The sequence below is a fragment of the Suricata suricatta genome, chromosome 10, assembly GCF_006229205.1.
Source record: "Suricata suricatta isolate VVHF042 chromosome 10, meerkat_22Aug2017_6uvM2_HiC, whole genome shotgun sequence".
In the NCBI taxonomy this organism is placed as follows: domain Eukaryota; kingdom Metazoa; phylum Chordata; class Mammalia; order Carnivora; family Herpestidae; genus Suricata; species Suricata suricatta.
Window position 1 is genome coordinate 24,620,013 of NC_043709.1, and position 24,183 is coordinate 24,644,195.

General features: G+C 37.7%; 1 protein-coding gene across 7 annotated transcripts in view; it reads left to right on the plus strand.

Moving 5' to 3' along the window:
- The window catches only part of NR2C1 (nuclear receptor subfamily 2 group C member 1), a 52,694-nt gene that overhangs the window by 6,222 nt on the left and 22,289 nt on the right, over positions 1 to 24,183 (plus strand). For 6 of the 7 annotated variants that reach the window (XM_029953613.1, XM_029953611.1, XM_029953614.1 and 3 more), the window contains exons 2-9: positions 6,869 to 6,942; positions 9,726 to 9,956; positions 13,835 to 13,916; positions 15,752 to 15,931; positions 16,953 to 17,100; positions 17,196 to 17,286; positions 20,823 to 21,007; positions 22,298 to 22,463. In XM_029953613.1, the coding sequence (XP_029809473.1) occupies positions 6,889 to 6,942; positions 9,726 to 9,956; positions 13,835 to 13,916; positions 15,752 to 15,931; positions 16,953 to 17,100; positions 17,196 to 17,286; positions 20,823 to 21,007; positions 22,298 to 22,463 (1,137 nt within the window). In that variant the 5' untranslated portion in view covers positions 6,869 to 6,888. The remainder of the gene's footprint in view (positions 1 to 6,868; positions 6,943 to 9,725; positions 9,957 to 13,834; positions 13,917 to 15,751; positions 15,932 to 16,952; positions 17,101 to 17,195; positions 17,287 to 20,822; positions 21,008 to 22,297; positions 22,464 to 24,183) is intronic. The other variant, XM_029953615.1, reaches the window with a different exon arrangement.

Consider the following 24,183-nt stretch of genomic DNA (forward strand, 5'->3'; position numbering starts at 1 on the left):
TAATTTCTGTCCTTGACAGAATGTATTAAATAAGCAAACACCACCAACAAGCAAAGCAAGTACTACAATGTGAAAATATTAAAAAAATGAAAACCCTCTCACATGCATAAATGAAAGATTGCACACAGTGAACTCACATCTTTTCAAGCTTCAATAGTAAATATTCTGCTACTATGTGTTAAATACTGCGTGCTTTGCCCAAGCTAAGATGAAACCACATCATAAATCAATAAGCATTTTGCATTTCTTTCATTGTCTACTCAAAGTCATGCCTACTGCACCTCTAAACATTTCTTTAAATCCAATGATACAGCAAACACTCCCAAAATAAACTTAGATTGTATTACAGTTTCACTTAATCACATTTTTAATATTAAGGATTAAAAGGCTGCCCTGTCTTCTCCTTATGCCTTTTTACCAACTTAAAACAAAATGAAATTTTGGTATGTTTAGAAAAAAATTGAACAAAAATTATTTCATGAATTCTCTAGAAACTCTGAAGGTTGTTTAAAACAGTATGGCCATAGGGGCACCTGGGTGACTCAATCAGTTAAGCATCTGACTTCAGCTCGGGTCATGGTCTCACAGTTCATGAGTTGGATGGAGCCCCACCTCTGGCTCTGTGCTGACAGCTCAGAACCTGGAGCCTGCTTGGGATTCGGTATCTCCCTCTCTCTGCCCCTCCCCATCTTGTGCTCTGTCTCTCTCTCTCTCTCTCTCTCTCTCTCTCTCAAAAGTGAATAAGCTCAAAATTTAAGATTAAAAGAAAACAAATGGCTGTAAAACTAAATTTGTCTTTTACTGAAGAACTCACAGAGCAAGAAAGTAGAAGGACTTTGTTCTGTCAAAAGAGAACTTTTGACAATATTTTATAAGAATAAGCATTCTTTCTCCAATCCCTTTTTTGGGATTTCTCCAACTACAACGGAAAATTGGAGTCAATGCTGAATTAAATTTTTTGAGTAGTATTCAGTAGATTTCCGGTTGAAGAATTCTGTGTATCAGTAGAAACAAATTGAAGTAGTTGCCTGGCTCATGATGATTTTATTAGGAGCCATGTTTGTGCTGGTCTTCATCTTTTGATAAATAGATCTTCCAGAAGTGGAAGCTGCCAATGCTGCAATCATATTAACCTTCCTTTCCTTCTTCCTGGCCTGCCTACAGTGATTAATTCCAGAGATAAGCACATGGCCTAAGCTGGGCCAGTTGGAATCTATTACCAGCATTTTAAAATTGAAATTAGAGAAAACTACTTTTCTTTTCCTGGTGCTTTACTGCCAAGTAGAAAATAAGAAGCCACATAGGGAGAATAAGAACAGCAGTAAGAAACGAAAGAATATAGAGCTAAGGAGATTCCTGGCAGCATCGAAAACTCTAGCTCCAGTTTTCCCCAACGTCCGCTCCACTTGGATCCTAGCAGTGTCTGTCCTGTTCCCTCAGCCCCTTTTTTCTTAAACTATAGTAGTTGAGCGTTTATCACAACCAAAGTGACTAATACATTGTCATAAATCCCTCCTTTGATGCTAGATAACTATTTCATTCTTACCAATTTTCATCATTTCCCCCTTGCTAATTTTTTTGTTTATCAGAATGAATAAAATACTGTCATCTGGGTTCTCTGGATTTTAGTAAAACTTAATACACTTGGATACGATTTATAATTAATTATGGGGCACCTGGGTGGCTCCATCGGTTAAGCCGCCGGCTTCGGCTCAGGTCATGATCTCATGGTTCGTGGGTTTGAGCCCCGTGTCGGGCTCTGTGCTGACAGCTAGCTCAGAACCTGGAGCCTGCTTCAGATTCTGTATCTCCCTCTCTCTCTGACCCTCCCCTGCTCATGCTGTCTCTCTCTGTCTCTCAAAAATAAATAAAGAAATAAAAACATAATTAATGTAGATAGCCTACATTCGTTTTGTAAACGGTGAAAAAAATTTTTGATCAACAAAATTGTAGGATGTATTTGTATTCTTTCATGAGTTTATTTACATAAAAAGATGTATTATATCAGTGGATAGTTTATTTTTTTTTCTTTCTTTTTTTAATGTTTATTTACTTTTGAGAGAGAGAGGATGAGCAGGACAGGGGCAGAGTGGCAGACACAGAATCCAAAGCAGACTCCAGGCTCTGAGCTGTCTGCACAGAGCCCGATGTGGGGCTTGAACCCATGAACTGTGAGATCATGACCTGAGTTGAAGTCAGACACTTAACTGACTGCAGTGGATAGTTTAATGAGAAATAGGTAATAAGGAAAATGGGATTATGGATTAGACTTTATATCCTGTGTCTGTGCCTTTCTAGACTTGACTCTTAATGAGCTAGTTTGACAAACACCTAACAGGCTTTCCAGGTAGGATAAGGTTAATAGTTTGAGATTGCAGTGGAAGATATGCTTGGTTGGAGAGGGTCCAAAGGGAAAAAGTTGTTCTTATTCCACCTTTCTGGTCTGATCTATCCCTAAATTTCTCTCATTTTTGTTTCATTCTATACAAATTAAGGTATATGATCACTGAAGTAAGTATTATAAAAACTTTCCCTGAGCATTCTTTGCTAACCAGTTTGGATTATATGGGTCAGTAAACAGTATGAGATAAGGGCCCGAGGCCACTGCAGAATGCAGAGAGTTTATAACAGGAAGAAGTAGAAAATTTATATGGTGAATCCCAAATCGGAATCTACCAAATACATATGCGTGCATATATTTTTCTGAAGAGGTTGTGTAGCTTTAGTCAGGTTCTCCAAGGAGTTTGTAACTCCAGAAATTAAGAATCCATTGCCATTTCCTGCTCTTTTCTTTCTTTTTTTTTTTTAATTTTTTTTTAATGTTTTATTTATTTTTGATACAGAGAGAGACAGAGCATGAGAGGGGGAGGGGCAGAGAGAGAAGGAGGCACAGAACCCGAAGCAGGCTCCAGGCTCTGAGCTGGCTGTCAGCACAGAGCCCGATTCGGGGCTCGAACCCACGAGCGTGAGATCTGACCTGAGCCGAAGTAGGAGGCCCAACCGACTGAGCCACCCAGGCGCCCCCATTTCCTGCTCTTTTCTTCTGAAACAGAAGAAAAACCCCCAAATATCCCTGAATTCAGTACTCAAGAATTCTGTTCCTAGAGTATTAACATTCAGATCCTTTAACGTCATATTACCTGTAGCATTGCAATGACAAAGGATGCAGTTAAGCATGAACCTGGACAGGCATATATACAATGTGTATATGTGTATCACACATTATGCCCTCAGAGTCTTTGGTCTCTTTGGCTAAAATAATAGTTGATTCAGGGGCGCCTGGTGGCTCAGTAGATAAAGCGTCCAACTCTTGATTTTGGCTCTAGTCATGATACCACGGTTCGTGAGACTGAGCCCTGAGTTGGGCTCCATGCTGCTTGGGATTCTCTCTCTGCCCCTCCCCTCCCTGCTTGCACTGTCTTTCTCTGTCTCCTGCTCTCAAAATAAATAAACCTTTTTTTAAAAAATAGTTGATTTACTGTAATTGTTCATACAATAGTACTGAGATTTGACCTCAGGTTTTTCTATTTGTATGCTTTTAAATAATCAAACAATAATATATGGAAATCATTTTCTAAGTTTTCATTATGAAGTAGATTCTTTGGGTCTCATGTGCTGAGTTTAGAATTTCTAGACAAGATTTCTTTAAACTGTGTGGCTTTTTGTTTTCTACTTACAGTTCAGTGTGTGTGTGTGTGTGTGTGTGTATGTGTGTGTGTGTGAGTGGTAATTCTTAAAATTTTAAAGGAATAGACATGGGCACCTGGGTCATTCAGTCTACTAAGTGTATGACTCTTGATTTCTGCTCTGGTCATGATCTCACAGTCCTGAAATTGGGCCTTGCTCAATGCAGGGCATGGAGCCTGCTTGAGATTCTCTCCCTCTCCCTCTCCCCCTTCCCACCTTGTGCTAACATACATGCTTGCTCTCTCATTCAATAATAATAATAATAATAACTTAAAAAGAACAGATCGTTATTCACTGAAAAGTAAGTCTGCATTCCATCCCTGTTCCCAAACTTCCAGTTCTCCCTGGAGGTAGTCACTATAATCATTTTCTTTTGTGTTCTTTCAGCTAGTATTTCCTCTCTCTGTGTGTCATTTTAATGTATTTTAATGTTTATTTTTGAGAGAAAGAGACACAGAGCTTGAGCAGGGATGGGGCAGAGATTGAGAGAGAATCTGAATCAAGTTCCAGGCTCTGAGCTGTCAGCATAGAGCCAATGTGGGGGCCCAAACCCACGAACTATGAGATCATGACCTGAGCTGAGGTAGGACGCTTAACCGACTGAGCCACCAGGTGCCCCTCATTTTAAAGCTTTCCTTACATACAGCATGCACATTTCTTATTAGATTTGTGTCTAAGTGTTATGGGCTGAATTGTCTCCCCACAGAATTTGTATTGAAGTCCTGGCCTCCAGTACCTCAGAATGTGACTGTATTTGGCCATAAGGCCTTTAAAGATGTAATTGAGTTAAAATGAGGGCATCAGGGTGGGCCCTAATCCAATATGTGTGTTGTCCCTATTAAAAGAGATTACAACACAGGCACAAACAAAAGGAAGACCTGGAGATAGGTTTCAGAAAAAACCAACCCTACTGACAGCTTGTGTCAGACATCTATGCTCCAGAATTGTGAGAATTAATTTTTGTTGTTTGAACCACCCAGCCAAAAGTAGCCCGTTAGCCTTTGTTAAGTCAGCCCTAGCAAAATTTGGAACTGAGAAATGGGTAAAGGCTGAAAGAGTTTTGAGATGCATGCTAGAAAAAACCTAGATTGCCTTGAAGAGATTGTTGGTAGAAATATGAATACCAAAGGCAATCTTGGTGAGAGTTCAGAAGGAAAAGAGAACTGTAGAATAAGCTACCATCACCTTTGAGATACACATATAGCTTAATAAATAGAAGGTATAGTATAATAAACATTAACAGTGCTTCTGGTGAGCTCTCAGAAATGAGGAACATGTTACAGTATTGATAACTATAGGAAAATGAACCTTATGATAAACGGCAAAAAACTTGTCCATGTGTTCCAGTGTTCTGTGGAAAGTAGAACTTGTGAGCTATTTTTCGGTGGAGATTTCTCAGCAAAGTGTTGGAGATATGGCCATTTCTCCTTGCTGCTTATAGTACAATATGAGAGGAAAGAGATAAAGTGAAGAAGAAATTGTTTAGAAAAATGGAACCAGGACTTAAAGATTTGAAAAATACTCAGCCTATCCATATTGGAAAGAAAGAGAAAGTGTGTTCTTGAGAAACTCTCTTGGGTGTAATGTTAGAGACATGGGGTTTATGGATCTGGTCAGCCATCTCAAAAGAAGCCGGGGATAGAGATGGGGTTGTCCAGGAGAGATCTGTCCAGGACTCTTACATCTGAGGGCCTAAAACCCGATTTCTGAGAATTTTATATCAGCAGAAATATTGCCAGCTTGGACTGAAGGGGACATAGCAGGGATGAAATGAAGAAAAGCTGTTGGACTTGTGGGATTCTTCTGGATGGGCCAGTAGAGCTATTCAGTTTTGAACAGAAGTTATCCTTCAAGGAAAAGGGAGAAAGACCCCAAAGATGGGTCAGGGGTTGGCAGGGCTGTCACTGCCACCACGGGACCAGAGGACACAGGCCCGAGGAGCAGCTCTGTTTCCTGAGCTGGTTCCAGCGTGGTTGAGGCCACTGCTGTTCAATCCAGTAAGAGATAGTTGAATAATGAAGCTAAATATTAAATATTGCTTTTGGCACAACTAATTGAAGCATTTAAAATTTTTAAAGTAATTGAAAGAAAAATTCAGATAATTTGGCAATTATAATTATAGACTATTAGTGAATTTATGACAGACATTATATAATGTGGTAAATTCAGAAATAGTTTTTGTATTCTTATACACTGACACAGAGAAAAGGCAAACATCAAAGTCAACCCACTAATTTTTCAGGCTCTCAGATATGTTTGGAGAAAGTTTTACATTCAATTCAAATTAACCATAATATATAAGAAACTTCCACTAATGAAGAAGAGTCACAAGATTCTAGAGAAGTCTTCTTTCCTTTTGAATGAATGCAGTTCTTTTGCTGGTTTACGATGTAAAAGAGTGTGTTAAGTGGCTACCATGATATATTTGTTTACAGGTAGGGTTACCCTTATTTAAATTAATAAACTACTCTTGATCTGTAGAGTTCTCCTGGTTAGGCTTCAATATATTTGAAAAATGAAATTGTTTGATATTGAATCTTTTTCTTTAAGTTTATTTATATTATTTTGAGACAGAGAGAGCATGCATGTGCAAGCAAACAGGGAAGGGACAGAGAGGAATGAATACCCAAGCGGGTTCCATGCTGTCAGCACAGAGCCCAGCTCAGGGCTCAGTCTCGTGAACCATGAGATCATGACCTGAGCTGAGAATGAAGAGTTGGACACTTAACCCAGGCACCTCGAATTTTTTTTAAGTAGATATTTTCAAAATATATAAAAGAGAATAGTTTTATGAACTCCTGTATAAACAACGGGTTTCAGCAATTGTCAGTTCATGGCCGACCTTGTTTTGTCTATTCCCTCCTACCCCCACCCACCCCAACCAGATTATTTTGAAGCAAATCTTAGCTATTGTGTGATTTCATTTGTTTAGGGGGTTGCCTTTTTTTGTTTGGTTGGTTTTTTGTTTGTTTGTTTGTTTTCTTGAGAGTAAGAGAACGCACATGAAGGGATGGGGCAGAGAATCTTAAGAGGCTTGATCTCATGACCTGAGCCAAAATCAAGTCTTTGACGCTTAACCTACTGAGCTACCCAGATGCTCCACATGTAATTTCATTTGTAAATTCTTCAGTCAATATGTTTTGTGAGTATAATTGTGAAAAGGATCTTTTTATTTTGGCAGGACATTCTGGCAGTTAGAACATGGCAACCATAGAAGAAATTGCGCATCAAATTATTGAACAACAAATGGGAGAGGTATGTTTGATTTACAGTTCATTTGCTGATCCGTCAGAGCTATTTACATCTAATGTATATGCTAGGTTGTGGAGGTACAGAGATAAAAGTTACCCTCAACTTTAAGATATTTTAAAATCTAGTAAGAGGTAGTTGAATCATCTGACAGTCATAATACACTGGTAAGGGCTGTAGTAGCCTATGGTGTAGGATGTTATGGGAACACAGAAGAAAAACAGCTAATGAAGAGTTGCAGAGGGTTGTGGAGACCTGGTCACAGAATGTTTTTGGAGCTGCAGAATCTGAGGCCAATCTTAATGGACCAGTAGGAGGAGATCCATGTCAAATGACAAATCTTTGTATTTTAAGCGATTATGCCTTATAGCTTAGGAAGAGGTGCCATAATCCAGAGGTTTTCAAAGTATCATCTAGGGACTCTTTCAGAGAGTCAGCAAGGTCAAAACTGTTTTCATAATAATACTGGGATGTTAATTGCCCTTTTTTTCTCCCAGAGGCTACTTGACATGTGATGATATTGTATGATGAACCATGTCAACATATAAAAGATATATATAAATCAGTGGACCAATGTGTGATGTTACAAAATTACCGATAAGTAAAGGATCCATTCCAATTGTAGGCTAGACCAATAGATCTTAATACAGTTTCTTGGGGAGCTTTGGTGGCTCAATTGGTCTGACTCCTGATTTCAACTCAGGTCATGATCCCAGGGTTATACAATTGAGCCTTGCATCAGGCTCAGCGCTGAGTATGGGGCCTGCATAAGATTCTCTCTCTCTTCCCCTCTGCCCTATCCCCTTGCTTGTGTTCATTCCCTCCCTCCCTCTCTCTCTCTAAAAATTAAAAAAAAATGTTTTTAAAGAAAATTGCAAAAATTGTTAGGGAAGATGGAAACTAGACTTGGTGTAAATAACCTATGTAAAATAAAATTGACAACAGTGAAAAGTCTACCCAGAAAAATAGAGCATGCTAGAAATAATGGTCAATAAAGAAAACTCAAATTGGCAGCAGCTATAATCAGTACAATCTGCTCTAGACAAAAACTAATTAGTAACTCAGAATTTTGCTGTAAATTTTGCATAGAAAACAATCATGATGAAGATAATTTCAGGGAAATTTTCAGAAGTTGGAAACAAACCAAATTCACCATTTTAAATTTGAAATAAGGGATTAAATTAGCTTAATGAGTTTACTCTGTAACATATTTTCAACAACAGAAGCCCTCAGGATTGGCTAGTTCTCTTTAGTCATGAACTTGCACTTCTCCAGACTCCTCCAACTCAGGAGATGGCATCTCTGTCCTCCCATGTGCTCAGACCAAAATTTGATAGTCATCCTTTACTCTTCTCTCCTCATAGTCCACATTCAGGCAATCAGCATATCTTATCACATTTCCCTTCATAAAATATCCCAAATCCAAAGGTTTTTCTCCTTCTGGCATGGCTGCTACCTGTTCCCCACCAGCATCTCTGCCCATATGTAATTCCCAGATGTTGCCAGTGTCTGAGTATTAAATCTTCTCTTGAACATCCACAGGCTAGTCTACTCACTAAATCTAGAATTACTCTCTTTGAAAAAGATCTTGTCACCTTGCTTTCTGACCTTCCAGTGGATCTCCATTTCACGCAGGAGGAAATCCGGACTTTGTAGTCCCTGTGCAGCCCTATACTGTCTGGCTCCTGCTGTCACTCAGATCCTGTCTTTTACCATAATCCTTTCTGCTACTCTGTTTCACTCACATAGCCCTCTTCTAGTGCCTCTTGCCTCAGACACACTTCTTCTGCCCCACAGCCTTCTTTCATGTTTCGTTTCCTCTACCTGGGATGCCTTACTTCTAGCTAGTCCTAAGCCTTGGTCTGTTACTTCACTCAGGTCTGTGCCTCATGGCTTTTATTCCATCAGTGACTCTTACCGTCTCTACCCTGCTTTATCTGTTCTTTATAGCACTTAATACCATCTGATAATAGTTATTTGCTTATTTGTTTTTTATCTGCTTTTTCTCACTAGAATGAAAGCTTTACGAGAAAAAAAGGTTGTTTCTTCTTAACATTTATTTATTATTGAGAGACAGAGCTGAGCATGGGAGGGACAGAGAGAGAGGGAGACACAGAATCCAAAGCCGGTTCCAGGCTCTGAGCTGTCAGCACAGAGCCTGATGTGGGGCTAGAACTCTCAAACCACGAGATTATGACCTGAGCTGAAGTCGGATGCCTAACAGACTGAGCCACCCAGGTGCCCCTTGTTTTGTTTATTGCTGTATTCTAGGACCAGAACAAACAGTGCTTGGCAAATAGAAGGCACCCGATATAGGTTTGTCTAAATGGAAGGGGGGTGGGAAGGAGAAGGAAAGAAAGAGAATAGAGATTGCACCTTCATTTGCACATTTGTTTTTCTATAGAATAGGATTTTGTGAGAGTAGAATTGCTAGTTTAAGATGTGTATGTATATTGTGTATGTTTATTTTTGGGAGACAGAAAGAGAGTACAAATGGGAGGGGCAGAGAGAGGGAGACACAGAATCTGAAGCAGGCTCTGAGCTGTCAGCACAGAGCCCGATGCAGGGCTCGAACCCACAAAGTGTGAGATCGTGACCTGGGCCGAAGTTGGATGCTTAACCAACTGAGCCACCCAGGCGCCCCTGTATTATAGTATTGAATATATAAGTAATGGTATGCTTTTCTAACTTTGAAGGTAGGAGAAAATTGTATCCTCGGATTTAAAAAAAAAAAAAAGAAAGAAAGAGATTAAGTTGATTTGATTACTAATTTGACATGGTTGTATTAGATTGTTACCGAGCAGCAAACTGGCCAGAAAATCCAGATCGTGACAGCACTTGATCATAATACCCAAGGCAAGCAGTTCATTCTGACAAATCATGATGGCTCCACTCCAAGCAAAGTCATTCTGGCCAGGCAAGATCCCACTCCAGGGAAAGTTTTCCTCACTACTCCAGATGCAGCAGGCATTAATCAGTTATTTTTTACGACTCCTGATCTGTCTGCACAACATCTCCAGGTAAATAACTTTAGAGTGTCTTTTCATCACACTTGAAAGAATTAAAAGCATGTCATAAGTTTAAGTCTTGATGTTAAGACTCTACATCCTGCATGGTCCATAGAAGAAAAAAATCTTGCATAAAATTACATGGTGTGCACATTATCTGTGGTGACTGCCCTCTCCTGTATGCCACTATACTTTTCCCTCACAACCCCTCCCGTCCAGATATTTTGGGGGACTCTTAGATACAGCAAGATCCACTCAGGCTAGTTTGTCCAGGAAGGGGTTTAATAAAGGATATGGAGAGCTCACAGGATTGTTGGGAAGGCTGAGGAAACAGCTCCAGGTTAGTTTCCAAGAACAACCACGTGGATGTGCTGCAGACCTGGCTTGTAAGAGACCTGCTGCTTCTGCACTGTCGGGAATCTGCCAGACTGAGAGCCCCTGTGTGGTGGCAGCACTTCCCAGGAGCACGCTGCGTAGGCTCCAGAAAGAAGCTGTCAGATCAAGAAGGCGGTTTTAAGGCTGCAGTTTTGTCACTGTGCCTCCTTGGTTGTCATCTACGTCTTCTTTGATGTAACAGGCAGTTTACTGCCGTGGTCGGCTTTAACACTGGCAGTCATTCAGTAGTCTAGGTTTTTTGGGGTTTTTTTTTTGTTTTTGTCTCTATGTCTGCCATAGAGGAGGATGTTATTTTTTAAAATTTATTTTTATTTTTTATGTGGGGGAGGGACAGAGAGAGGGGTACAGAGGATCTGAAGCAGGCTCTACACTGACATGTTTCAGTGAGGAGGATCACAGTGAGCCTATGTGGGGCTCAAACTCACGAACCATGAGATCATGATCTGAGCTGAAGTCGGGTGCTCACCCAACTGAGCCACCCAGGTGCCCCAGTAGTCCAGATTTTAAAATGACTTCACATTGTTTTAACTTTTGCTAGTTTTGCACTATTTTTCAAAGAGCCAGTTAAGGCTTATACGCACTACATACCTGTGGCTACATAAATATTTTCACTGCTGGTTGCTGTGATTGAATACGAATCCAGCAAACCCCTAATTTTGCCTTTGGAGACAATTTGGTGGCGCACCCACTTAAAATTGAATTCCCTGTTTTGTGATGAAAACCTGATCAAAGAAAGTTCCTTTTAGGATTGAGAATCTAATACATAAAATATAAAATTTTGCTTGATAGATTTTATTTTTCTTCTGATTACATCATCTATATTATTTTTAGGAATGGCTAAGTTAAAAAATAGGTGGGATTTACAAGAAGTTATTTTATCAACAAGACAGAAGTCCCCAAAAGTTTATAACATAACAAATACTTTAAATTTTTTCTTTACTAACAGATTTGATTTTTTACAAATTTATAGTTTACGGATTTGTTTTTGAGAGAGAGAGAAAAAAATTTAAAAAAAAGAGAGAGAGAGAGAGAGAGAGAGAGCACAAGCAGGGAGGGGCAAAGGGAGAGAGATAATCTTAAGCAGGTTCCATGCTGGGTGTAGGGCTCCATTTCACAACCATAAGATCATGACCCGAGCTGAAATCAAGAGTCGGGACGCTTAACCCACTGAGCCACCCAAACTCCCCTGTAGTTATAGAAATATGGATCAGAAGTACAGAATTCTCATATAACCTCTCAAGACACAAGTTCTCCTATTAACATTTTACATCAATATGATACCTTTATTATGATAGTGAACTAATTTCGATAATTAACTAAAAATTAGCTTTCCCTAATTTTTACCTTATTCTTTTTGATTCCAGGAAACCCTATTACATTTAATCATCATGTCTCCTTAGATTATTGTTAGCAGTAACAGGTTCTCAGACTTTTCTTGTATTTGATGACCCTGACAGTTTGAGGTACTATTGAGGCATGTTGTAGGCGGCCCTGCTGTGGGACTTTGACATCTCATGGTTAGACTGGGCTTGTTGGTTTTAGTGAGGAGGATCACAGAGGTTAAGTGCCATTTTCATTACATTCTATTGAGTGTTACTTGATAATAACAACAGTATGATCATCATGTTTTATAACTGGTGACATTGATCTTGACCACCTGGCTGAAGTAGTGTGTCTCAGATTTCTCCACTGTAAAGTTACTCTTTAAAAAAAAGAAAAATTCTGTTTCAAGAAAAAAGATAGTATTGATACTTTGCCTACTTTGTGCATCACATCTCAGGACAAAGGAAGAGAACCAGGTTCAGGATAGAACCTGGGCCAAGAAGATTGGGTTTCTGATCTAGTGACCTAAGTGACAGGGTAAAGTCCCTTAATCTCTCAGTATTTCTTCTGCCCATAAGAATAATAGAGGGTAAAAGATTAACACTATTTGCAGTAGAAGTGCTATTAAGGAAGAGAGTGATACTTTTCATAGATGTTTTCAAGGTATAGCTGGTATCAAGTTTCTGCTGAAGACTAATTTTTATAATGATATAAGAAGGAATGATGCCAGGGCGTCTGAGTGGCCCAGTTAGTTAAGTGTTTGACTTCAGCTCAGATCATGATCTTGCAGTTTGTGAGTTTGAGCCCTGCTTGGGGCTCTCTGCTATCAGTGCAGAGCCTGTTTTGGATCTTCTGCAAAGCATCCCCACACCACCCCTACCCTGCTTATTCCCTCTCTCCCTCTCTCCTTCCCTCTCTCTCTCTTCCCCCCCCCCTTTTTTTTCTCCCTCTCTCCCCCCCTCAAAAATAAACATTAAAAAGGTGTAAAGAAAAATCTTTAAAAAAATTTTTTTTTAATGAATGATGCCACTATACCATAGCAAGGGACAGCTGTTTTAAGGACTATTTAGAGTTTTTAAAATCAGAATTACTCCTGAAGGCATTCACACCCCTAAGAAAAAAAGGACAGAGAGTGTCGAAGTGGGTGGGTTACTTTCTGGATTCTTTCAGAGCCAGAGGAAGATGATATGGGAAACACCCTACCACATTTTTTAACTTGAATTAATTTGTTCACATTTTAAAAGATTGAAAGAAAATGATGAATATATTAGAAAATAAATCTAAAAGAAGAGACTAGTATTTCTTTGCCAGCATCATATTAGCTATACCTAGTGATGAGCTCTTTATGTAATTTAAAGAGCGTTTGTAATTTGCCCAAGGCCTCCCCGCTCAGTCTCACTGACCTGCTACCATTTACCAGACTCCACAACCCATGCCATCGACCACTACACCTAATCCTAATCTTAGACAACGCATTGATGAAAAATTCATATTTTGTAGATCAATCAGATTTCCATAATTATTAGTAAATATCTCCACAAAAAATTTTAACCCCTCTTCTATTTAAAAAGTTCAGGGGCACCTGGGTGGTTCATTCAGTTAAACGACTGACTCATGATTTTGGCTCAGGTCATGATCTCCCAGTTCGTGGGATCAAGCCCCATATCTGGCTCTGTGCTAAGAGCCTGGGAATCTACTTGGAATTTTCCCTCTCCGTCTCCCTCCCTCAAAATAAATATTAAAAATCAGTTATCTTTTTATGCTGTGATAGCTTATTTTAGTCGTGTCATTCCATATGGGAAAGTTTCAAGCTGTTCAAAGACAAATGTCATGATGGGGCTGATAGCTGCTCCCATCATCTGATGTGTTGAAAGAAAGTGCTTAATGGGTAAGATACATTAAAGACTCGTGTGTTCGTGTGCTTAAGAGTCTGTTAAATGAGAGTGACATGGAACAGATTTAAAAGGTATTCTTGCTATCTTTCTTCTAATAACATTGATATTTTTACTTACATAAAAAATAGAAATAGTTTAATTGATTTATATATAATAGAGTTCAAAGTTTCAGAATAACTTAAAGCATAATTAAGATTGAATATTCTTTTGCTTTTTACGTAAGAGCATTATTAACACATTATTGTTTTGTTTTTTCTTTTGGGGGATTTTCTTTAGCTCTTAACAGATAATTCTTCCCCAGACCAAGGACCAAATAAAGTTTTTGATCTTTGCGTAGTATGTGGAGACAAAGCATCAGGTAACATTTAAAAATAACCTTCTAGATGTGTTGTGTTGTAACTACCACACTTCCACGTTTCTTCCTAAATTAAAAAGAGCATGTCATTTTTTTTCTTTTTATTTTTTAAATGTCTATTTATTTTTGAGAGAGAGAGACTGAGTATGAGCAAGGGAGGGCAGAGAGAGAGGGAGACACAGAACCCTTAGCAGGCTCCAAGCTCTGAGCTGTCAGCACAGAACCCAACGCAGGGCTTAAACCCACTAACAGTAAGATCATGACCTGAACCAAAGTCAGACGCTTAACAGACTGAGCCAGCCAGGTGCCCCAAGAGGATGTCATTTTTATGGTTCATATATGAAGCCTATGAAATGTAACTGATTTTTCCCCAAGGATTTTTTTATTCACCTAAGATATTTTTTTACTTGACTGCAATTTAATTTGATCTTGCAATGACATAAAATGCATATTTTGATGAATTATGAAAAATAGTTTTGCCTTTAAAATGTAAACTGAATGAATAAGTGGAAAATTTTTTTAATGTAAAACTGGTTTGTCAAAGGAATTACTTAAAAATGAGTCATGGTCCTTAATAATACAAACATTAAGTTGATAACTCACCTATTGATCCCTATTGCTAGTCCATGGATATAGAGTAACTTGAATTACTGAGATGAAAAATTTCTAGTTACCTTTTATTTAATATTGTACATATCTGAGCAGGAAAGAACCATGTTCACTCATATATATTCACAAGTGCCAGTGGGATAAACTTCAAGGTCCTCGTTTGTTTTCTGTAATCTTTAATCCTTTCCATAGCTTCATTACAAAAGTTTCCACTACAGCTTTTCCCAAAGTATGTTCAATTTAATAAATGTTGTGCCAGTGAAATTGTTTGTGAAATGGTAGGTTAATCATAGTGTAAATTTCTGTATCCAGAAATTTAAAAAGTGGAACCCACAATGAGAAGAGATTAGCTCAAATACTAATTGGTATATCCTCTTTAGAGCATAGAGTTCAGAATAAAATATCCTTATATAATATAAAAGAGAATTATAATTATAATTTGTAAGTGATCTCAGAAGTAAAAACAGTTTTTACGTTTCATGGTGTTATGGATGGTTTTGCTTCTTTTCTTGTGAAATTTTCTATACCATTGTTAAGGTTACCTTACAAAATTAAAAATTCATACGGTGCCTCGGTGGCTCAGTTGGTTAAGGGCTGACTCTTGATTTCAGCTCCGGTCATGATCTCATGGACTGTGGGTTCAAGCCCCACAGCAGACTCTGCACATAGTGCAGAGCCTGCTTGGGTTCTCTTTCTTCCTCTCTTTCTGCCTTTCCCCACTCATGTTCTCCCCCCCCTTTCTCTCTCTCAAAATAAATAAACTTAAAAACACCAAAATTAAGAATTTATATTGTTTAACATATGTATCAAAGAATATGGTTGTTTCATTCTAATTAATAACTTTTATTTATTTTTTTATAAAATTTTTTAATGTTTTATTTATTTTTGATACAGAGAGAGACAGAGCATGAGAGGGGGAGGGGCAGAGAAAGAAGGAGGCACAGAACTGGAAGCAGGCTCCAGGCTCTGAGCTAGCGGTCAGCACAGAGCCTGATGCGGGGCTCGAACCCACGAACGTGAGATCTGACCTGAGCCGAAGCCGGAGGCTTAACCGACTGAGCCACCCAGGCGCCCCTAATAACTTTTAAAAAACATTTTTCTTGTCAAAAACTCAAAAATCTCTGTCTCATCACATATATTGTTGTTACTTAAAGGGAAGAAATGGGCTTACTTCCATTTCTGTTCTAAAATATGTGACTTTCATGTTTTCTTAAACATCTTGTCTCTAGGTCGTCATTATGGAGCAGTAACCTGTGAAGGATGCAAAGGATTTTTTAAAAGAAGCATCCGAAAAAATTTAGTTTATTCATGTCGAGGATCAAAAGACTGTATTATCAATAAACACCACCGAAACCGCTGTCAATACTGCAGGTTACAGAGATGTATTGCGTTTGGAATGAGACAAGACTGTATGTATTAGCTTTAACGGAGGGAATAATTTTAAGGATTCAGGCAAACTAGAAGTATGTCGAAATTAACACAGTATGTCAGATATATATGCTTTTTAATTTAGTTTTCCAACAACATAGAAATGTGTACATATGCATGTAATATTTATTCGTTCAACAAATATTTGAGTTCCTGTCTGCTTTGCATGTGTGTATATTTGAATCCTTTTTTTTTTCAAAAAGCACATCTAACTAGATACCAGTCTAACTTGATTAAACTCCTAAATGATAAATAGGATAGCTAATATTGATTGAGCTCCCACCATGCCTAACTCAGTGTATACCATATGAGTTAGCTTATTTATTCTCGTAGCAGAACTCATGCAGTAGGTGCAAGTGTTAACACATTTTACATTTGATCAAAGTAAACAGATTTATTAACTTGCCCAAGATCACAAAACTAATAAGTGGCAAAACATGGATCTGAATCTTGGCAGGTTTTTTCCCCCTCAGAAAATGTATATTTATCAACTACAGTATACTGTCTCTTAAGTATTATGAAATAAAATTCCTATAAAATAAGTGAAATGTATTACCTACATTTTATAAATTAAGATTAAACAATTGAATTAGTTCTCAAAAATCTCTCTGCACTTAACTAAAATAATATTTAATTTTAGTCTTTTTGTGGCTCTCTAGTATTGTTTTCCATTGGTTAAATATTTTTTTTAGCTCATATAGATAGGTGAGAGACTCCTAACTTCAGTTTTTCCTTCTTGACAGTGAGCTTTTAAAAAAATAAGAGTTTCTCTACATTTCTACCACAGCTGTATCAAAAAGAGAAAAGAGAATGAGAGATGCAAATTACTATTCTGAAGCAACTTTGTTGGGCTTGGAAATAATTTCTAAAAGATTGATGATTATCTTTAGAATTCAGTTATGGTAACTGTCTCCCATGAGCAGAATTGCTGACCAAAAGGTTACATTTAAAATTGCCTGTAAATTCTTCATTGTGATGTAATAGTTTAATGCATTTTTGTAGCTGTTCAGTGTGAAAGAAAACCCATTGAAGTGTCTCGAGAAAAATCTTCCAACTGTGCCGCTTCAACAGAAAAAATCTACATCCGAAAAGATCTTCGAAGCCCATTAGCTGCAACTCCAACTTTTGTAACAGATAGTGAGACTGCAAGGTATAGTGAAAAAGTAAATAAAGTCCATTAAGTAACTGGTCATTTGTTTTTCTTCCCAGTGAAACTAAGGCTAAAATTATACTTGTTTGTTACAGGTCAGCAGGACTGTTAGATTCAGGAATGTTTGTGAATATTCACCCGTCTGGAATAAAAACGGAGTCAGCTGTGCTGATGACACCAGACAAGGTGTGTATGGTGCAATTAATTTAAAACTTAAAGTTTTTTTTTTTACTGTTTTATTTTTTTTGATAGTGAGAGAGACAGAGCATGAGAGGGGGAGGGGCAGAGAGAGAAGGAGACACAGAACTGGAAGCAGGCTCCAGGCTCTGAGCTAACTGTCAGCACAGAGCCTGATGCGGGGCTCGAACCCACGAATGTGAGATCTGACCTGAGCCGAAGTCGGAGGCTTAACCGACTGAGCCACCCAGGCGCCCCTAAAGCTTAAAGTTTTTTAAGCTCTTAATATTTTTTCCTTTTCTTAATCTCCATTAATTTGGTCAGTTGATCTGGTCTGAAATATTCCCTATTACAAATTTTTTTAATATAAATTATCAACTATTTGATAGTGTCAAATGAGAAAATTAAAACAGTTTAGGAACAATTTTGATGCCTTTATTTAAGGCAAAAGAATCCATAGATCAGTGGAGCACTCTTGCCAAGGGATTTTGGGCAAGAGCAAGTTCTGCAGAGCATTAGAAGCAGCACGTGGAAATGGCCTTATTGGCTAGGGGTTGATGCTTTCCTACTAAGGCTACAGGTCTTCTTTTCTAGGGTGAGAAGAGCTAGCTAAAGCGGAGTTGCAAGATCGTGATTGCTGTGTGTTAGGTTTCCTTGACAGGTGTTTCCAGTATGTGCATGCTGACTTGGGTTTAGATTTGTGACCAGGATGGCCTCCATTTTGTGGGTCCTCATATATGAGTAACTATCAGTAGAAATGTTTAGTATTCCACGAGGTCAAGTAGACCTTCAACGTGAGAGTGACAGAAGTCTTCTAGGTTTCTTTCACCTTGAGATAGAAAGCCTCAGAAATAGTCATTATAGTAAGTACAAAATTCTTAATATTCCTTTTATGTTGCCTGTAGATTTTATAGTAAAAGAATACTTCAAATATTTCAAATATTTCAAGTGAAGATAAACTCCTAGCACACCTCATTCAAACCATTGACTTGAGTCAAGAGTAGGAACGGAGTTCCAAGAGCACTGATCTAAGTTATCTGGTTCTCTTAGAGATTGGGGGGCCTCTTTATCGAGCAAGAGATCTAAAGGAAAAAACGGTTTGTTTATTTAGATGGAGCAGGTAGAGTTTCTGTAGTGTTCAGAAACCCTTTTGAGAACAAAAAGCAAAAATTTCTCCTGAAGACTCATGTCTATAAACAGATTTTAGGGAGCCTCTGACTAGTATTTTTCTCAGCCTGTAATGTGATCTAGTCATCCTATTTATGGCCAGATTTATTATATATTTGTTGTTTGATACTTTTTTTTTTACATTTTTGAGAGACAGAGCACGAGCAGGGGAGGGGCAGGGAGAGAGGGAGACCAAATCCGAAGCAGGCTCCAGGCTCCCTGCTGTCAGTCCAGACCTCCAGTGCCATGAGATCAGGAACTGAGCAGAAGTCACTTCACTGACTGAGCCACCCAGAGGCCCCTTGTTATTTCATACTTTTAAGGCACTCTTAATACTTGAGCTCTAGAATCAAATTTCATTTACTGGATACGCACTTAGTAGCTGCATTACCTTGGGCAAGTTATTTGACCTCTCAATGCTTTACTTTCCTTCCTCATCTGTAAAATAGGGCTAATAGGAGTGTCAACCTTACAGGTTGGGCTTTAGCATGTTGTTATTGAGTGGGGAGATTTGGCCTTTTACCATATATTTTGGAATTACAAGATTGCACTTGTGCACATGATTCAAGGTTAGGCTGGTAGTTACCATTGCACTGACATAAATCTTTTAGGAGAGGAAGAGAACTAAGTTTTGTTGAGAAATTACTATTTACCCAGACACTACTTCTCTATATGTCTTTGTATTAAAATTGTAATAACAACCTTCTGTGGTAAGTTTCTGACAAGCAGTCTCAAAACCAGCAAGTCACAAGATGAGGTCTTTTCACATTGCCCAAGAGTCTTCAATGGCAAAAACTTAAAAATCTAGCTCAATAGACATGTAATGAAATGCAAGAGAACGTATAAGAGTTTAAGTTTTCGTTGAAAATTAAAACACTTAACAGTGTTAACTCTTGGGGCGCCTGGGTGGCTCAGTCGGTTAAGCCTCCGACTTCGGCTCAGGTCACATCTCACATTCGTGTGTTCGAGTCCCACGTCAGGCTCTGCTGAGAGCTAGCTCAGAGCCTGGAGCCTGCTTCCGGTTCTGTGTTTCCTTCTCTCTGCCCCTCCCCCTCTCATGCTCTGTCTCTCTCTGTATCAAAAAATAAATAAAACATTTAAAAATTATTTTTAAAAAATGTTAACTCTTCACTTATGTTCTAAGAAGCCTGGAAGTTAGAGCATAGGCTTCTCCATCAGACTGTCCTTCCCAATCTTGCCTCCACTATCTACTCCTGCTGGAGTGACAATGGATAATTCTTCTTGTCCATAAGAAAGGGATGATGATTCATATTTCACAGGGTTGTTTTGAGAATTAAATAAAATACATATATGAGTAGTAACCACGTAAGAACTCTGCAACTGGTAGGTTACTGTGAATGATTCTGGGACCATTCATTAATTTAGGGAGCACAAAAATTGTGTCACTCTGTTCACCAAAATCAGTTTTACGTAAAGAATTGATATAACATGAAGCATCAAGGAAACATGTCTTTTCTTATGGTTAAGATCACTAAAAATAAAACCATAAAGGAAGAATTAAAATATCATGAAAGGATTCTGTCAATAAGCCATAGAAGACAATTGAAGGGACTCTTTACTAGGTTAGGATGGGATAATTTGAGCATTGAAAAAAAAATAATGCATTTAGACACATCAAATATATAAAATCTTTGAATTTAAAATGACACTTAAAATTCATCTGTCACCATTATAGGTTACTAAGAACATTGACTCATTACTCTGAAAATTGATAAAAGGAAGAACAATCAAGCACTTACCTGCCTTTAGTACACAAATTATATTTCTCGGTGGTCAGAGAGTTAAGGAAAGAAGGTTCTTTTTCACAAAATAATTATAGCTGATTAGTGAACAAAGAATATATTTGTCATTAACAAAAGTAAAAGCTAAAGACAAATGGGAAAATATGCAATGTGTACCAAGATTTTATTAAGTACATAAAGATTTTTCACCTACACAGTCCCTGGTATTTAACACATTTAACATAGTGGCTGGTAATAGTTGGTATTGTAGGAATTCTATTCAATAATACATTTACCTTTTTTTTCTCCTTTCAGTAACAATAACTTTAATACATTCTATACAACTTTTGTTTGTATAGTTTGTGTAAGTTTTGGAAATGGTCAGATTTTTAATGCCAATGTAATTTTCGTGTATAAATATTTCCTAGATAATGTAACTGATGTTTTTATACATATTTTCCTCAAAAGTTTCTAAAACCTCAGAGTTCTTTGATTTTACTTTCTAGGTTTCATTCATCTTAGAGTTCTTTACTTTTGGCAGTTTATAATCTAGATTTGGATATTTTGGACTCAAAAGTTCACTGATAACCAGTTTGCAGATTTTAATACTTTTTTTTTTGTTTTTTGTTTTTTAAGGCTGAATCGTGTCAGGGAGATTTAAGTACATTGGCCAGTGTGGTTACATCATTAGCAAACCTTGGAAAGAGTAAAGATCTTTCTCAGAATAGTAATGAAATGTCTGTGATTGAAAGCTTAAATAATGGTGATACCTCTTTGTGTGAATTTGATCAAGAAATGCAGACCAACGGTGCTATTTCAAGGTAAAGTCTTTTTTTATCTTAAGTATTAGTATTTCTTACAATATTTTTATGGTTTTTTAAAGTCTGTTTACTTATTTTGAGAAGGAGAGAGAGGAGAGAATCCCAAACAGGCTCTGCACTATCTGCACAGAGCCCAGTGTGGGGCTCAAACTCACGAACCACGAGGTCATTACCTGAGCTGAAGTCAAGAGGCGGACACTTACTGGACTGACCCATGCAGGCAGCCCACAGTCTTTTTATGTTGAATGCTGTTTACAGGAGTTTCAGAAAACAAGTATTTCTATTAGACTTAGAAAATTTAAAGCATAGTAAGTTTTAACTGAAAAACTACATTCAATGTAAAATGTTATCTAGCTGGTTGCATTCTAAATAATGAGCAATAAATGAATGAGATTAGAAATGTCATAAAATTTAGGAATTTTTCTCTTACGAAAGGTGATAATTTGGGTCTGACATTTCAGATACTTTATTTTTTGTGTATTTAAACATTTGTCTTACCCAGGCAGTCATGTTCATTCTCCCCAACAGTACTTAATTGAGGGGTGCATGGTGGCTCAGGTCTTGGTCTCAGAGTTGTGAGTTCAGTGCCCTACATTAGACTCCACGCTGGACATGGAGCTTTAAAAAAAGAAATAAATGACTTCATTGAATCAACTACAATTTTAAGTTATGCTTCAGGAAACTTGTATCAGAATTCTATTTTTCATTCTCTTGATATTAATACATGAAATGTAGAAACCCGGTCTCCTCAGGCTTTTTTCACACTGTTCATCATCTAAATGTTGAGGAAATTGCATTTAAGAGTCTCAGTAGGTACTTTGTTAAGCCTGAAGTCTTAAACTCTAAAAGGCCTCTCATTGAAAAATATAGACTGCCATTTAAAATAATGATTTGGTAACATGAGTTCATTATTTGTCATCCTAATCTCAAATTCTTACAGTTCAGACGTAGCTGTGCTAACACAGTTTTAAAATATTTGATGAATTTTTAAGTGAAATTAAAATTAACTTTGCGTTGTGTAGAATACAGTAAAGCTGACTTAATTTCTTGCCCTTGTTCTTTCTAAATAACTTCCGTAAGTACAGTAAATGGGCTAAATATTGACGTTTAATGTGTTGCCTGTGAATACAGTCCTAGCTGTCACTGCAGTGGAGTACTCGGTGCCACTCCAAAGGTCTGTTTTCTAAACTGTCTTCTTTAAGGCCTAAATCTTAATTCCAGAATTTTATGTAGAATTTTTATTTTATTGTGCAGATTGCTAAGCTCACAGCATCTGATGTCTCCTTATAGGGCATTTGATACCCTCGCAAAAGCACTGAGTCCTGGAGAGAGCACAGCCGGTCAGAGCTCGGTAGAGGGCATGGAGGGAAGCATACATCTAATTGCTGGAGACTCAAGCGTAAATTACACGGAAAAAGAGGGGCCGCTTCTCAGCGATTCACATGTAGCTTTCAGGGTATTTCCATTTTTTTTTAAATAATTTTTATGTTGTGTTATGCATTTTGATTTTAATCTTCCTTTCAAAGGTCAAAGTATATTTGTTGTGCTTTTAAAATCAGAAATATTCCTGTTAGAATTCAAAATAGCAGCTGAAACATACACATCTGACTATATAAAACAATGGCTCGTTAAAGCATCCTGTTTATAAATCATGATTTCATTTCACAATTTTAAGTCTATAAAAGCTAGCTTCTAGAACATGACATAAATTTTGCATGTTGTTGTTGTTGTTAACACCAGTATTGTCATTCATGATGTGTTGAATACCCTGGTTTTGTTCAGTGTCTGGCTCCTACGAATTTAGAGTCCACGCATATGTAAGACCCAGAGAGAGCTCCATTATTATGTATAGCCCTAATTAGCTAGTTTTCAGTATTATTCCAAGAAGGTAAAAATTAGTTAATACATTTTGACTTCTGGCTTTTACTTTTAACCATTTTGGAGGAGATACATGTGTAGTTTCTTTCTTGCTCTCCTAAATATATTAATTTGATCTCTCATCCAAATGAAGCTGGGGCTGCACCTAGAGCAGTACTGAGCAGTGAGGCCCTCCGCTAAGACCTGGGTGTTGGATCCTCCATCTTAGCCATTCTTTATCTTCACTAGCTATGAGTACACTCAGCAAATTGTATGCAGAGTGATTTAAAGCAATCTTAGCAATTCTTGGAATATCTGAAGGAAATTGCATATAACTTCACTGTGGATTATAAGTTTCCATAGGTTTCCATTGAAAATATACACAGTTATCAAATAAATGTGTGTGTGGCTGGTAGAAATAACACAAATGTAGCATTGGCTAAAACTGCATATTTTAAAATTTATATTTGTAAAATTTCAGTTGGTAGAAATAGCCACAGAGAAGACTCACAGTGACTTAATAATTGCTGCAATTTTATATAATCAGTAAAACCAATCTTCATGTAAAGTTTTACCAAAGATCACCTATATGGAAAAAATTAGAAATGCTGTATTTGTACTGTACACAAAAATTTTTTGTGGGGACCATAAAAGACAATGGGAATAATCAATGGCCAGCCTCAAAAAATTATGGTAGGGGCTACAGTCAAGGGTGGAGCAAAGCAAAACTGATTTTTTTCCCTATTGTACTTTTTTTTTTTTTTTAAGAGAAAGAGAGATTGAGAGAGAGAGAGAGAGAAAGAGAGAGAGAGAGAGAGAGAGAGAGAACGAGAACGAGTGTGCAGGCTCCATGCTGTCAGCACAGAGCCTAACGTGGGGCTTCATGTCACACACGAGATAATGAGGTGAGCTGAGATCAAGAATCTGATGCTTAACTGCCTGAGCCACCCAGGAGTACCCCCCCACACACACACACACAGTTGTTCTCTCTTATTCTAAATAAAAGACATGCTTTTGTTGTCTTAGTTTTATTTTCTACCTTTGGATTTAAATGAGAAGAAGAATTGCAAGGAAACCGTCTATAGAAATGTAGATGTAGTCCTTTTTTTTACTGTTGATGTTGGTCCTCAAAAATTTTGATTCTTTCAAATATTTGATATAGACAGACAAATTAGACAAACTAGAACTTTTTTTTCCTCTCTCTGGAACTGGTTTTTTTCTGTACAGTCTTTGACAGTACTCCGTATCCTCAGAATCGGCACTGTGAAGTTTCTTGCTCCCCAGACAAAAACAGCTCCTTTTTTCTCTGATTCTCGCAG